This window comes from Tiliqua scincoides, chromosome 4 (genome assembly GCF_035046505.1).
Source record: "Tiliqua scincoides isolate rTilSci1 chromosome 4, rTilSci1.hap2, whole genome shotgun sequence".
NCBI classification, from domain to species: Eukaryota; Metazoa; Chordata; class Lepidosauria; order Squamata; family Scincidae; genus Tiliqua; species Tiliqua scincoides.
Window position 1 is genome coordinate 54604996 of NC_089824.1, and position 17118 is coordinate 54622113.

The window sequence follows — 17118 nt, forward strand, 5'->3', positions numbered from 1 at the left end:
GAAGAATGGCACATGCAGGCAAGCAGCCTGCATGCTACAGGGAGACTAATAATATTAACAGGAAGCAGGTTGCCTGCACATTGCGTTCTTCAGTTTAAGCAAGAAACACCTGTGCTGTCATCACAACAACTAAAAAACAAAGGTACTGTGCTCTGATGGGAACTGGAGGGTCCCCCTGGATCTGCAAATAAGTGAAAACATGAATACTGGATCGGTGGATATGGAGGGGGTGCCTTACATGCTAATCAGCATTTGCCCTATCTTAATAACCCAATATACCAGTGTTTCTCAAACTGTGGGTTGGGACACACTAGGTGGGTCGTGAGCCAATTTCAGGTGCGTCCCCATTCATTTCAATCTTTTATTTTTAATCTTTTAAACTTGATGCTACCATGGTATGTGACTGCATCTGGGGAAATGTTACTGACCTATACTTTTAACAAGCTACTATGTATATTCTTTTAACAATGATAGTCAATGGGACTTACTCCTAGGTAAAAGTGGGTAGGATTACAGCCTAGGATGGGAAAAATGTTCCTGCTTGATGATGTCACTTCCAGTCATGACATCACTTCCGGTGGGTCCTGACAGATTCTTTTTCTAAAAAGTGGGTCCCCGTGCTAAATGTGTGAGAACTACTGCAATACACTGTCCAAAGAGACAAAGCATGAGATGGAAAAGATCAAACTGGTACTCAGAAATGGATTTATTTATAATAATGTAGCCAACATATTTCAATGTATGTAGTCAAAACCACATAACCCTAATATTGCACTCTGTTCAAATGAGAGGAACAGCAGAAGTTCAGCTACAGCCCATCTCCTGCAAAAGGCAAGTCTAAGATCTTTCTCTTTTCTTTTCTTCTCTTTTCTTTTGGAGCTGCCTTTTTCTTCCCTCCAGCATGAGATGGACCTTTAGTCTGATACCGCAAGGCAAGGCTTTTATGTTCTCATGACTCACATCCTGCCTATCTGTTGGACAGTTAAGATATTGATCTCAAGTACTGACTCAGTAGCTGGCTACACAATGTTCCACCATCCAGGTGGAATTAGCAGGTCAGACAAAAGACATACCATTTCTCCCCAACTAGTTTTCAGAGGCTTAACAACTATCCATGTACCAATGATTCAACTGTATCACTATGTGCTCTCAGATCTGACAACTAAATTCCATTTTAAATATACTACATAGTATGTGAGAGGAAAGTTGGACATTGTACACTTCCACTAAACATCAGAGTTGGCTAGAAAACCAGCAGAATCTCTGGCCAACTCTGGCATGATGGTCTCATTAAACCAATAAGCAATAGACAAAATTCAGGGAAGTGATTGGTTCTGATTAGCAAACCCTGGGTAATCCAGAACCTAGGGAAGCCAAAAGAAATTTAATTCAAAATTTCAAAGGTGAACATGAACCTAACAGAAAGTTCCATTAAGGATGGTTTTCATAAGAACAGCCTTGTGGGATCAGGGCAAAGGCTCATCTAGTCCAGCATCCTGATTCCCATGGCAGCCCACTATCTGTCTCTGGCAAGCCCACAAGTAGATGGCATACGTCTCTCCCGCCATTGCTCCCCTGTAATTCAGAGACATACTACAGCTAAACCCATAGCCATGATGACTAGTAGCTATTGACAGACCTGTCCTCCATGAATCTGTCTAACCCCCTTTTAAAGCCATCCAAGCTAGTGGCCATCACCACATCTTGAGGCAACACTCCACAGGCGTATGTGCATGTATGCACTATGTGAAGAAGTACCTCTTTGGTCTACCCTAAAACTCCTTCAGAAGCAATACCGTATCAGCAGTCTTATTCTTAATTCCTACCCTAACAATCTCTACAATGACCTTTGCCTGCTTCTGCTTCTGACACACATTGGGTTAATGTTTTTATTGACCTATCAACCATGACCCCAAAACACCTTTCCTGATCTGCCTTTTCTAGTTTTAATCATATATAGCCGGCAATTTTCAACTAGTGTACTGCAAAAGGTCCGCAGATGTGCTGCGAGAGTTTGGAGCACAGCAGCTGAAAATCACTAAAAAAATCTCCTCCATGTTCTGTGGTTTTATTTCTAGGGCCACCATCCATAATAATGAATTGTCTGTCTCTCCACTGGCAGAGCAGAACTGCAGAACCAAAAAAGGAAGAGGGATAATTTGTTACTAAGACAGTTGCCCTAGAAACAGGGGAAAGAGTCTCCCAGAAGTCGGAAGTGACATCAGTGTGCCATGAGAAGAAAAATGTTGAAAATCACTGATTATAGGTTATTAACTAGCAAGGTAGGAAACATCATACCACAGGAAGTCCTTTAGGAGTTAGGGTTAAGGGCCAGAAAGCATGGACAGAGAAAACAACTTATAAAGGGGAATTGACCCTGCCATAAAAAATAATGTACATAGGGGTTAATAGGGACAATATGTGTATCCATGTCCTATACTGGATTTCAAGAGGAAAATTTTCTCCCATAAGAACAATGGAATAAGATAGTAATAGTGACTACAGAGAGTGACATGCACTCCCCCTACAGGTACACCCCTTCTAGAACATGCCCCCTAGTACACCCCCTACAGGAGCTGCCCATCCGTGATGTGTGTTGAAAACTTTGCATCAGGTGGCAAGTTGCACGAGGTGATGCTGGCAGAGAGTATCATGTGGCCATCCTCCACCTTCTGCCTCCTGCATGAAGTGTGGACAAGCTCCATCCTTTTCTTGCAAAGCAACAAGTGAGAGGAAGATGGAGAGGGCTTAACTCTCCCCCTCAGTTCCAGAGCCACTGCCGCCACATCCTCCTCTCTCTCTAATGGCTCGTGGAGCAAATGCTGGAAGTGGTGGCAATGGTGCTGGTCACCAAGGGAGAGAGCTAAATGACACAGGCAGGGGTTGGGGTGAAGGCTTACCTCTCTCCCTCAGCATTCAGCACTCCTGCCTCCTCCTCCTCCTCCTCCTCTAATGGCCATTAGAGGAAGCGGTGGTGGTGCTGGGAGAACAACAACGACTTTCTCCCTTTGCTGGGAGAACCAGCAAAGGGAGAAAGGTAAGTTAAGTGGGCAGGGGCCAGGGGCCTGTTACTCCCATTAATGGGAACAACAACACCAACCTTGACAATAATGTAGCACTGTAATAAATATTTATGTCCCTTTAAGAGTTTGGAAGGTGAGAAGAAGGTTTGGAAGGGAGAAGAAAGAAGAGCATGCAGGTGGGGGTAGGGTGGTAAAGAACACAAGGGCAGGGAATGTTTAGGGCTAGTTCCTAAAAAAAAAAAAATCAGGACTTAAAATCAGGAAGGAAAAATTTAAAGGGGAAGGGCCCTATAATGGAAACTACTGTAGTTCATTTCAAAAGAAAGTTGTAAGATTGAAAACTGTTAGGGATTTATTTAATTTTCTTAATGACACAGTGAGGAGCCATAATTCAGTAATAAGCAACATGAAGGTTACTGTGTTGCAACACAAGAAAGGAGATAAGGCAAGCATTTTCAAAGGGCGCCCAGTCTTTGAGGTTCATATAAGATACAGATCTGAAGGAAAGTAAAATTAAGTCAGGAAAAAATCTAGAGGCAAGCAGGGACCTGAGTCCTTCTATGATGTGTCTTTGTTGAAATATTCAGTTCATCCAAAGCAATGTTCTTAGGATGGAAAATCACATTATCAGATAAGCGGCATTCTGAACCCTATGTTTGCCTTGTTATGGTAAGGAGCAGGATAGGGGGTAAGCTTAACTCTTCCCAATATGGTTCAAGACCAAAAATAACTCCACTAGGAAAAAAAAAATTCACAAGGGAGAATTACTGGACATGGGACAAGTTAAGCGCACACACCTCATCAGCTGATTCTCTCTTACAAATGCCTCCTCTACTCTTTTTTGACAAATGTGGGCTTGGAGGTACACAGATTCTGAAGTAACAAGTAGTTCTATCCTTAGCTTACCACTGAGATAACTTGTCCACCAGGCAAGAGGAACATTTGTTTATTTTAAATCTTTTGTAGATTTTTACCCTGCCTTTCCTCCATGTTGTGGATGAACAAGGTTGCTAACAGTTGCTAATAAGCACTGTTATAATAAACATGGCACTACTTTCTTCAAAGACTGTATATTCATAGTTATGTCGGAACTCTATGTTAACATTATATACAGCGCAATCCTAACTTACGCTGGAACAGGCAGGCCAGTGGGCCTGCTCTATATTCACTGCAAGTTTGGGGCTGACTGCAGACCAGCCCGGGGCAAGGGGAAAAAATTTGCCTTACCCAGGGTAACACTAGAGCAGTCCCAATGGGGCTACTTGGATTTGTGCCACCTATAGAGGTGGCGCAAATCCGAGCAGCCCAGGGCTGGCCCAGGTATAAGTGTCAGATCCTGGCCCTTCCTCCCACTCTATGCCTGCCCATCCACAGGCCCACCCATTGCCCACCCCAAAACACCCCCTCCTCGCCCTCTCCATGACCCCCCAGACCCCCACACTGGGTGAACTCCGCCGGCGCATACTTACCCGTCCCTGTTGGCGCAGAGGCTAGATGTGGCCTCCACAGGCCAGCACACAACACTGTGCTGGCTCAGGCAACTCACACAGAGGTGCAAACGTGCTTTACAGCATGTTTGCAACCCTTCCAGATCTGCACTGACCATGGACACAGTCTGAATTGCGTCTTTAGTCTCAGAGGTTTGGACAAATAGTAAATGAGTACAATCTATAGATAGATAGGACACAATGAGCACAGATCTGGCCTCCATATCCACAAATCCTGTTTCCATGAATCTGGCTCAACGTGGATCCCCCAAACCTGCATTGAGCCTGACTCGGACCCCACCTGGACCCTCCAAAGGGGATTAGAGTTGCAATTCTGAAGAGGACCTCTGGAGGGCTCCTTCTGAAGGGGACCTCGGGAGAGCTTTCTGAAACCCTCAGAGGCAGTGTATGTCCTCCTGCTGCCTCTGTGGGCTTCAGAATGGCCCATAGAGGCAAAAAAATGCCACTTCCAGTCCCGCCACTTCCCTTGGGAAACCAGAAGTGACATTTTTATGCCTTTTAAGGCATTTGGAGGCTTGGGGAAGCCCCTGAAGGGCATAAAGGGCCAAAAATCATGGGTTCACTGATCTGCAATTTTCAGTATCAGTGGGGGGTTCAAGAACGGCTCACCCGCGGATATCAAGGCCCCACCATTATCTGAATTTTGGTAACTCAGATTCATTAAGTTGCAATGTGTTCTGAAGCAGAAAAGCTTTCCCCTCCCATAAAGAAATAATACACCATCACAAGTTTTGAGACCTGGTAATTCCCAATGATATACCACATGAAAAATTGGAATAATTATATATCTGGAAGAGGTGGCAGGATATTTTATCCAATCTGCAAATCATAGACCAAATAGATGTTCAAGAGATATAAAGGATCCTTATAAAGGATATAAAGGATCTTCAAGAGATGCTAATATACTCTTTTTTGTCAGTCACTAAGGAAGCAAAACTCACAAACTCTTTTGGCAGTTTAGTCCGTGGCTTAATTGCTCTGATAACTGGGACATTTTTCAAACGTTTAACATAAATTATGGTAATTTAAAGCAACGGTGTATTGCATTAATTTTACCAACTGACAGACTTTTATATTTCAGTGTAAATCCTTCCCCTGCTTTTGCTGTAGTTGACCGTAGTTTCAGCTTATGGTGATGCATACATGTCTGTGCATGCACTTCTGCATGTACCCAATTCTTTCTTGAGGCAATGTAAATCTACAGTAATTCTGTTGAGAATAACAGTTAGTTTGTACTATAACTATGTAGGTCAAGCCAGGGAAGAAATTTAGTGAAGTAGTATCAAGTCACCAAAGGAACTTGTGGGGAAAAGGGGGGAGCTATTGGGCTCTCTTAATTTTCTTGCATATTGATAATATATAGGACTTACAGGATGGCTTTCACAAATATTTCTCAAATCTAAGGAAAAAAGTACTATTTTAAAGACCAATTTAAAAATAGAGCATAGTTGTGAACATATGAAACAGCCTTATATTCAGTCCAATATTCTTTACTAGAGATTCTTGTTACACAGCAATGCTACGCAAATGTTTAAAAACTTAGAAACTTAGCATTTAGTTTTTCAAAGTAGAAAAAGTTTTTCACTGGAAGAAAGAAAGAGGATTTTTGTTTTATGCTACTTCCCAGGTCTACAAATATTCTAAAAATCTCACATTTATTACATAGGAAGGAAAGGAGTCATTGAGTCCTGAAGAGAGAATAGGAGGAACACAGCATTTGTAAAGTGTTTGGTTTCATTTGCAAATCCCTTTCCTCTAATTGTGCATATTTAATCCTGCTTTATAATGAATTCCAAGAAGGCAATACATGTTTTTCCTAACATAAGTGAAGTAAAACACACTTCTAGAAAGTGAAGAATAGCTTTACTTTAGGGACCCATTGGAATTTTTGTGACCTTCCCAGCCATTTTGTCAATCACCACACTCTTCTCAAGCATGCTTAGCTCACTGGCCCAGTAATCTGGATAAATGGTCCACCAAGAAACTCCACTGTCTTAAGTATTTTAAATATTTTAGTGGGTTTTATTAAGTCCCTAGCTACACAAGAGACCAGCACTTTTCAACCAGTGTGCCGCAGATGCGCCACAGGAGTTTGGAACATAGCGGTTGAAAATCACTAAAAAACTCTTCCAGATTCTGTGCAGAGCTATCGGAGGAAGAGGGACATAAAATTCATTACTACAGATAGTTGCCCTAGAAACAGAGCCTCAGAACCTAGAAGAGCCTTCCAGAAGTGACATCACAAGAGACGAAAACCTATTCTTGTTACTACATACAGAGGGGAAAAGATTTTTTGCCTGGAGAAGCATTCTGAAGAATGATCCTACACTGATACACTCTAAAGTGAACCAGTCCAAAATTACACCCCCTCGCAATGCACAGTGTGTAGATTGAAGAAATGACCTTCAATTTATGAATGTTCAAAAGCCACTTCTCCCAGAAAGGTAAAGGAAACGATATGACCTACAGCCAAATCATATGGATCCCCCCCCACACCGCCAATGCTGCAGCATCAACATAGCCATTGCTAAATCCTGCAGGGGAGCAGCTGCAGAGGTCTCCTCTGAATAAGGAAACATTTGTTCTCTTACCCAGGGGTCACCCTCCACAGTGTGGAAGGGTCCACCAGGACTTCTGCTCACAAAATCGCTGGCACAGGTCTGTATGGACCAGGAGGTCAGGTCTGGGAAGGAGGCTAGGATTCTGTAAAACCACTGCTGCCAAATCCATTCCGTTCCTGGAGCGATCTCCTCAGTTAGGCTGCAATCCTAACCACACTTTCCTGGGAGTAAGCCCCACTGAACAAAATAGGACTTAATTCTGAGTAGACCTGGTTAGGCTTGTGCCCTTAGTTGTACATGCACAAAGCTATTAAGGAAGTGAAACAGCCTTGTAGATAGGGGTGGCTTGTGTGTGCACCTGAGACTCGAGGAAATCACACCAGTAAATCAGAACGATAGATGGCACCGAATAATAACCTTCCTAACTCAAGACAGGGTCCACCTTCCTTTTGGACCTCTGGTATAGACCTCAGACAAAGAACACTGTTTATGTCAACATCATGAAAAGCAACACCCATTCTTACCTGTCCTAGATCTAATGTAACATTGACTTCATCATACTTCAAACCTAAGGAGAGAGACGGACTTTGCCACCAGCGCTCTGTCCCATCTATAGCGTTTTCTACTGGGTGAGCTTTGTGAGGATCAGCAGCATTGCAATAGTCACAAAACTGGCCCTGGAAAAGAAGAAAATGAAAAGACGAAATAATACATTTGACAGGTCTGACACAGCTGGACTTGACCAACAGCAGTACAATGCAAAATTGCTACTGGATGGGTCCAACAGTTGTTTACTGCTTCTTCCCCAAGATACTTGAAAGAGACGGTGAAAAGAGTTCAGAAACAGATTACAACACTATTGCCCATCCAGGCAGAACCCATTAAGTAGAGTGCTCTTTTGAAAGGCATAGTTCTTCCTTTTCCCTTGTTCACTGTATGAGATCAGGGTATGTTCACTACTTGTTTTTTTCCAACATACAGGCAAAAAGGGACAGCACTAGGTTACCTCACTGAAGTGACACTGCTGGCAGTTCTGAAGTGACATAGTCTGCTACTGAAGTTATGTGAAGACATGCATTTGGAGCTACTTCAGTTCTCAGTGGTTCCCATTGTGTTCACAGGAATTAATAAATGGGCTACAATCTGGAACAAAGTTGGGGGGGGGGGGACAAAATCAGAAATCACCAGGCTGCAGGGTACCACTTTCGCTTCTACTCAATGGTGTTTCTCAGCATGTCCCTTTATTTTCTCCTTTGAAAAATCGCTATTATTCAGTCCTCAGGGGGAAACGCTACAACTGTGAGATAAGGAACTGAACGGCTCTGTCTCTACTCCAGGGTTCTCACATACAGGATGACCACCAACTCAGAGATTAACTGAGTTAATTCTCTTCCTTTTAAAGAAACTCAAGAGGAAAATGTGAAAGGGGAAGTATGTTACCAGTACATTTCCTCTACCTAAATCTAGAAATGGTTTTGAGAAAGTGAAGGAGAGGGGGGAAAAAACATTTTCCTTCCTTCTTTCCCAGGGTCTGGACAAGGCAGTTGCTTTGGAGGGCAGAGCTGGACCTGGAAAACACCCTGGCTTTACCCTGTGTTCTGCCTGCAAAAGCTGCCACTCCACTTGTGAAACAAAAGCAGCAAATGGGTGGTTACAGGGATGAAATTTGCATAATTCTATCTTGCCTTTCTATAAGTAAAATACTGAAAGCAGCTAACTAAACAAAAAACAACAACAATGAAGCACATCAAATCAATGAATACAGCCAACATTATAAAAAGCAATGACAAAATTATTTAAAACGATTAACAACAGATTGACTTCATATGCTGCAGCCGCAAATAACAGGCAGCTGAAGTATCTTATTTCCAAGTGCCTGTTTGGAGACAAGAAGTCCTTACTCTCAAACAACACATCAGCAAGGAAGGAGCCAAACTGGCCTACTAAAGGCAGAATCCTATCCACAAGCTATGCCAGCATCACCACACATGCCAGTGAAACTACAGCCCCACCAGCACAGATGCCCCACCACCGCCGCTGATCACTGCACCACTGATGCTGGCACAATGGCAAGATGACACCACCCTGTTGTAATCTGGATGCAGACCGAACACTGGGGCAACCCCACTGGCAAAAAAAAACCAAAATGGAAAAGAGAGAAGGGCATGCAGAGCCCACCCAGAAAAGCTGAGGCACAGCCCCCCACCCCCCGGCAACAAGACACTCCTGTCCAAGAGAGACACAGATGCAACGGCAACAGTTAGGCAGCCCACCACAAAACCCAGAGAGAGGCAACAAGAACAGGCTGGAAAAACCACCACTAGTTAAAGGGCAGCTACAGTGGGACACCAGACAGCAGCCCCGAGAAGACAGTCAGCAGCCTATCATGCAGCCCATAAAAGGGGCTCAGATGCCGGAGTGGCACACCAGTATTGGTGTCTAAGTGGTGTCATCGTTGCTGGGAACACCAGTATTGTTGCTAGATTTGATGCACCAGAGGGACATGGCTCAGATGCTGCTGTGTCCCATCCCTCCCCGCCTTTGGTACAGACAGATATCATGCCAGCACTGTGCCAGCACTGTGCTCAGATAGGATTGGGCTTTTAGGGAGGTACTTCGAAGCCTGGGCAGGGTCAGCCTCATTAGCCCTGGTGAGACCATGAGTCTTCAGCAATACATTCAGAGGAGCAACAATGCTGTTCCCCTAATGGCTCACCGTGGACCTGTGGTTGCAATCAGAACCACAACCCTCCTGGATCCTTGCCTACACTTCCAAAAAGCAGAAAGAGTGAGGGAGGGACAAAGAAAATGGTAAGAGGAGCCATTCTAGGGCACCAATTTCAGTCTCTCTCCCAGCTCTTTGGAACGACAGCAGGAAAGGAACTATGCGAAAGAGGGCAGCAAATGGAAAAGGGAGGGTAAAATCTGTGCAGCACATTTTGCACACCCCAGTGGGGTGGCACCTGTGTTCAATCTCAGCCACTAGAGGCCTGGGTTGGGCTTGAGCCAGGAGGCAATTGCTGGGAAGTCTTCTCTCAGTATGGCCACCTTCCCCATTTCAGAGGGCAGCAGGATGTGGGAAAGAACCTCCAATTATGACCTTAATGATCAAGCAGGCTCATCCTGGATTTGGGGGGGCAGAGTCGAATGAATAGGGATGAGGACTGGGGCTCTTCTTTCTTCTTCTGCCCTTCTGGAACATGGCTATGAAACCTGACAAGCACTTTTTTTTTTTTTTTTGCAGACTCCCGGAGAGTAGATTGAAAGAAAATTATTTCACTGTAACTAGGTCACTGGAGTTCTCTGAAGAAAGGGTTTAATAATGCTTCTAACATGTACGTCAAAATAGTCTCCTGGAACAGCAAGCATTTCAGTTATTTAAAGTACATTCCACAAGAGCTGCCAGCAAAGATGGTAGCTGGAAGCAGAAGGAAAATAAGCTGCCTGACCAAGCCTTCCCCTTTGCTAGTTTTTCACTACAATATCTGCAGAAGGCATTCAGCACTAAAGCCTGTCTGGAATGGTATACATGTCTCTCAATTCCAGAAGGCGGGCTTCAAACATTACATTTGGGCTGGAATTTATCATCAAAGCAGGTGTGCATGTTGTAGTGACCTCATTACCCACATCTCCTGAAACTCATATCCTGTATATGTGTTTATTTGGCTACCTTATACCGAGTCAGACCATTGGTCCATCTGGATCAGTATTGTCAGCATTGACTGGCAGAGGTTTGCAGGGGTTTCAGACAGGTGTTTTTCCACAATCCTGCATGGACATGTCAGAAGATGAACCTAGACAATTCTTCATGCAAGTTGCACTCTGCCACTGAGCTAAAGTCCTTACCCATAGCCCATCATACAGTCATTAATGCAAACATTTGGATTCTCAGTCCAAAAAGGTTAAGAAACCTATGAAAATATGGCAACTTATGTGCTCTACACAGGGCTGGCCTCTTGGCTGTTTGGAAATTTTTTGGCCCAGACATCGATATTGAATAACTCTGATCTTCCTTCATAAAGACGGATCCCCCTGAATAGCCCCTCCACCTTATCCTCTGCTGTTCTTGAGAAGATGACTTTATGAGCTGCAGACAAACATTTGCAGAGCCAATAGAAAAGCAGAAGTAGCTTTAACAAATGAAAGCAAACATGGCTTTCCTCTCCCATACACAGGATACTGGAGATGCAAAGCATACTTTGCATTCACAAGAGTATGTGCGGTGATCATGATATAATGCTTACAGTGTCATACTAGGACATGGGAGACATAAGTTCAATTTCTCACCCAGGCATCCCACTGGATGACTTTGGTCCAGTCACCATCTCTCATCCTAACCTATTACACAGGTTTGCTGCAAGGATAAAAGAAGAAAGAAAACAACGTATGCCTCCTTGAGCTGGAGCAGGTAATCCCAGCGCAAGGAGTAGAATAGAGTGCCACGAAGGTGGGGAGGGGGTTGAAGGGGAGGGCAGAACAGGGAGGAGATGGGCAGCGGGTTGATAGATTGGGCCTGGGAGAAGAGTGGGTTCAGCAGTGGTGACGCACACTGAATGCCAACCCCCTTCCTGAGCCTGATTTGCCTGCATGGATCAACACAGACTTGCATCAGCTGTATCGCTGGTGCGAATCTGGGCTGATCCACTGCAGATGCTGAAGCTTACCTTAGGGCAAGGGGACAAATGCTCCCTTATCCAAAGACCTCCAGCAGCTGAACATCCCCTGCGGGATGCAGTGTAGCCTGTGCTGGCACTGCTGCATCAGGATTTAGATAGGATTGAGTTGCATGTCTCTGGAAGGAACTCTGGGATACAGTTCCAGCTCTATGCATACAGTATACATATTTACGTATTTGCTAGAACATTGTGGGAGGATTCATAGAAATATTATCCAGTGAGCTATTCTTACAGCTGGGGCAGAACAGTAGTAGTCTTAAACAGACAGATACTGTGTTGTTGTTCAGTCGTTAAGTCGTGTCCAACTCTTCGTGACCCCATGGACCACAGCACGCCAAGCCTCCCTGTCTACCACCAACTACTGGAGTTTGTCCAAATTCATGTTAATTCCCTCTGTGACACTATCTAACCATCTCATCCTCTGCCATCCCCTTCTCCTTTTGCCTTCAATTTTTCCCAGCATCAGGGTCTTTTCTAATGAGATGACCAAAGTATTTAAGCTTCAGCTTCAGCATCTGTCCTTGCAATGAACCGTCAGGGTTGATTTCCTGTAAGAATGACTCATTTGATCTTCACGCAGTTCAGGGGACTCTCAAAAGTCTTCTCAAATACCATAATTCGAAAGTGTCTATTCTTTGGCGCTCAGCCCTCCTTATGGTCCAGCTCTCACAGCCATACATCACAACTGGGAAAACCATAGCTTTGACTATACAGACCTTTACAGGTGGACCAGTATATCACCTGTACTGGGCCCGAAACTGAAATTTTCAGTTAAAATCTTGGAAGGACTTTGGAATTTCTGAACATCCCACCCAGAATTCTCTCTGAATTACCTGAGGACAATGCACTTGCCAAAGCTATTATTTAAATTTTAAATAATTTGTAGTTTACAGGTTTTTTGTGAGTAAATATGTTTCAGAGAATGAGATCAATCCCCATAGAGGCTTCTGACATAGCAAAGGGCAAAGTGGAGCAAGCATCTCTCAGTGTAACCTGGATTTCCCAGGCGCTGATGCTGTTCTCTGTCTCCGCCTTAGGACTACCTGAAGGGTGTGTATTTTTCCTGTTTTTTTTAAATATTGGACACATGCACAGGCACGCGATGCAGGGTGTCCAGTTTTTGTGTGAGAGCCTAACCACGAACACTCTCTTTGCTAGCTTTGCTTAAGTTCATTTGAGCGCAAGAGCAGGAACAATGTGCTAATATGTACACTGCACTGTTATCACATTTTCCAGGGTTGATTTCCCCAGCCTTTTGAAAGAATTTGGAATCTCTCTTGAATGAAAACGATGACTGGTGAAGGACAGAAGTATTCAGGCTATGTGTCTCAATAAGGCTTTGTTAGAAACTGGAGAGTGGACGCTGCTGGAGTCACATTTATACAAATGCTGTAAGTAGCACAGCGTGTTTCTCTCTGCCAGAACAGATCTCTCAGTAATCCTTCCAGGAACTTGGAGCAGGCACTATCACCACTGACCTCTTGCCCAGAATCTCAAAGACAAATATTAAATAAGAAGAGCTCTCCTGTTCTTTATTATCCTCAACATACAGAAGAATTACATTAACTCACATGAACCACAGGGTACTACTCTCAGAAACAGACACAGGAAGCAATATTGTATAACCTGTACTTTTGGCTTAGTTCATATATTATGTTTTGCTTCTGTGTGGATTATAGTGATGATTTGTGAAACCTCATAATGTTAAAATAAGGTATTCTGCAGCTATGAATCTGAAATGTAAAAAACTTAGGAGACTTTGAGGCCAAGCCTATGCATGCTTACTCAGAACTAAGTCCCATTATAGTAAATGGGGCTTACTCCCAAGTAAGAGTAGATAGGATTGCAGCCTTTGTCTTCCTTCTTCCTATCTCTAATTCCCTTGCCAGAGTATATAAAAAATGTCTGGCAAGTTATTTCCAACAAAAGTTACCATCTGCCCTGGAGGAAGGGGACCAAAGCTACCTTGCATTTTAAGTTGCTTTGCACCTAAACTGCCCATTGACTAGAAGTGAGAATGAATGGGAGCCAACCAAATATTGTACCTAAAAGAGAGCCAAGCTGATTGAGAATTGACCTAATAGCCAGTCCCCAACACTCCCCACCATCCCAACATATCTGTAGAATTAATGGCGCACATAATACTGGATCATTGCAGCTAGAATTTATTCTTCCTCTGCCTCCAAACAAGATCCTACAAGTTACAACCAAAGCACCTGGGAGAAGCGTATTTTCTTTAACCCAACCCTGAAGATGTTGTCTTTGAATTTTCTTTTCGCTGTTGCTGAAGTCATACAATATGCACAGGTACAAAACTGAACACACAGGCAGCCCACATCACTTCCTTGATGCCGAGAGATGCCAAACAGAGTCTTTGATTGTCAGGCTCCTCATTAAGTTTTGGGCAGCAGGCAAGGACTAGGTTATGAAGGTCAGGGATCCTGACTTGTAAAAACCAGAAGCACATTTCAATATTATTGAAAAGCACAATGCTTCTCCATGCCTTACTACCAGAGTGTAGCAGATCATGATGTTGCACCACCACATGATGTACAGGGGGATGGCATGACCCTGGAAACCATGAGCCTATCCAGACCCTGTTGATAAAACAGTACTTTCTTCTTTAAAAACTGGAAGGGGTTATACAAGAGATCTGCCTCTTTTCTGTATGTTATCTAATCTGTTTCCTACTTTTCATTATCCAAGTACTTAGAGAAAAAAAGGTATGAGTATAAAATAGCTACTCTGGCTTCATAACCTGGTTTTACCTATAATCTGGTTCTTTACCTATAACACAGAAGGGGTGGAGGAAGGGCTAGGCCAGGATCCCTGAGGTTCTGTTACACACAGTGACAGGGTGCCCTCATAGGTCCCTCTCAGTGGAGGCCAGGCCAACAATTGTCAAGGGAAAGATGAACGAACACCTGTTGTACCTTTAAACTCTCTTCATAAATCTTGATGAAATGGTTGCAGGCAATTACAGTATTGCTCCCTATTTGAAATGCTGATCGTGCATCACTACCCTGCAATTAATTGTATTACTTAAGAATAACAACTATGTCCTGGTTTTGTATTCGAAATCAGTAACCCTGTATTCTGAAATCAGAAAACATATACCACATGCAGAAGATTATTCTCTTGTACAATACTGGAGGTTCATAAATCCAAATGATTACCCTTTGATTTCATTTACTCACAATCACCAAAATGGAACAGATTCCCCATTTTACTCATAAGTATGCATTTAGCCTGTAGAAAAAAACCTGCCCCTTTCTCATTCTTCAAAACCTGGATTGTGAGCAGAACAAAGTTGTTAGGGGGAAGGAAGGCTAAACTAGATTAAGTATTCATCACTACATGAAACTGGCATCTGGTACTGGCATTCTGGTGAGGCTTCTGTGCTTTTAACAGCTACCTGGCACATAGAAATTCAGTTGGTGCTGCTGCACCTTCCCACAACATGGAGACATGAAGGGGAAAGCTGCACCTGTTGAATACCTATCATGCACCTTAAAACACAGAACCCCTGCCAGAAAACAAACTTGTCTCAATATAATCTAGTTCTGAATACCTGTTTTGCATAAAAATGGAAGCGATGGCAGGAGGGGAAATCCGCTTCCAGTTTAGTAACCACCTTGATGATGTAATGCAGATTAAAGAGTACAGTAGCCAACCCAGTCCAATGTAAGTCAACTGAGACTTAGGGCCCAATCCTATCCAATTTTCCAGTGCCAGTGCAGCTGTGCCAATGGGGTGTGCACTGCACCCTGTGGTGGGGAGGCAGTGACAGAGGCCTCCTCAAGGTACAGGAACATTTGTACCTTGGGGCTGCATTGCACTTTGCAATTGGTGCTGGAAAATTGGATAGGATTGGGCCCTGAGGCTGCAAGCGCATCCATACTTACCTGGGAGTAAGTCCCATTGACTACAGTGGGACTTACTTCTGAGTAGACATACATAGGATTGGAGTGTTATTCCGTAAGGAAGAATGTTTTAGCACCCTGATCCTATGCACTCCTACTCAGAAGTCCCATTATAATGAACAGGCTTACTCCCAGGTAAGCATGAATAGGATTGCAGTGTACATGACTTAGAGCCCAATCCTATGCATGTCTACTCAGAAATAAGTCCCATTATAGTCAGTGGGGCTTACTCCTAGGAAAGTGTGGATAGGATTGCAGCCTTCAATGGGGACTGGCAAGGTTGCCACTGCAAAGATAGGAGAGCGATCCCCTCTGCTGCGTTTGGTAGGCGCAGCAACTGGTCCACAAGGTCCCATAGCCGACCCTGGTGCGACCCACCCGACCCACTCCTGGCTCTTTTCTCCCCGATGATGCGAGTTACCTGGATGGTTTGTCCCGCGGGGGAGGCGGCGGGACCCCCCACCAGCTTGCAGTAGAGCTCCAGCCGGGGCCTCCCGCCCTCGCCCTGGCCGCAGGTGGCCGTCGCCCAGATGCTGGCGATCTCCGCCAGGTTGAAGTAGGGCGGGTGGAGGCTGAGCTCGGGCGCCGCGGAGTCCCCGGCCAGCTGAGCGCGCGCGGGGCAGCAGAGCGCCAGGAGGATCCCCGCCATCGCCGCCACTGCTCGGCTCATCCTCGCGGGGCTTCCCTGCTCTGCTGCAGCAGCAGCAGCAGCAGCAGCACGCACGAGGCTTCCCTGGCTCTGGCTGGCTGTGTGTGGATGCCCGGGAGGAGTCCCTGGCTGGCCCAGAGGGAGAACGCGCCTGGCTGTGGTGCCGATTGGCCCGCAGGACACCGAGGAGGAGGAGACGGCGAAGGCACCCGCTCTGCTCGGACGCCGTTCGCAGAATCCCGGCAGCAGCTGGGGCCAGGCAGCTCCACGGAGGGACCTCCTCTGTTGAGCCAAGGGAAGGGCCTGCAGTCACAACAATGGCCATGCATGTAAAACATCTCTCTCTCTCTCTCCAACCAGGGAGAGGGAGCTCTTCCCATGGGCTCTTTTCTGGTGCATTTTACACCACCATCCTCTGCATGTCTACTAAGTCCCCCTGGGTTCAATGGAGCTTACTCTCAGGTAAGCGTGCACTGGCTTGTAGCCTTCCGTATATTCTGCTTTTCAAACACCGAAGGCAGTTTACGTGAGTGTAATTTATGTTTAAGGCAGGAGCATTAAATTGCAGGGGGTGCATCGCTTAATAATGGGGATGTTTTAATTGCTGACACGGTACTAAAATAGTCAAGGCACACCATCAGTTTTTGGACAATTGACAAGGCACACCATGCTGATGGTGGGGGGCTCACATCTCCCGATGGCCCTACTAATCAATGACACTCCCCCAAACTCCCAAGGCACACCTGCAGACTGTTGGTGGCACACGAGTGTGCCACAG

General features: G+C 44.8%; 1 protein-coding gene across 1 annotated transcript in view; it reads right to left on the reverse strand.

Annotated features, from left to right (window-relative positions):
* Positions 1-16340, reverse strand: part of LAMA3 (laminin subunit alpha 3) — a 146154-nt gene extending 129814 nt beyond the window's left edge. Inside the window, exons 1-2 of the mRNA XM_066623036.1 lie at positions 16113-16340; positions 7617-7769 (exon numbers count right to left, since the gene is read on the reverse strand). Coding sequence (XP_066479133.1) covers positions 7617-7769; positions 16113-16340 — 381 coding nt within the window. The remainder of the gene's footprint in view (positions 1-7616; positions 7770-16112) is intronic.
* Between the last annotated feature and the right edge of the window lie 778 nt (positions 16341-17118).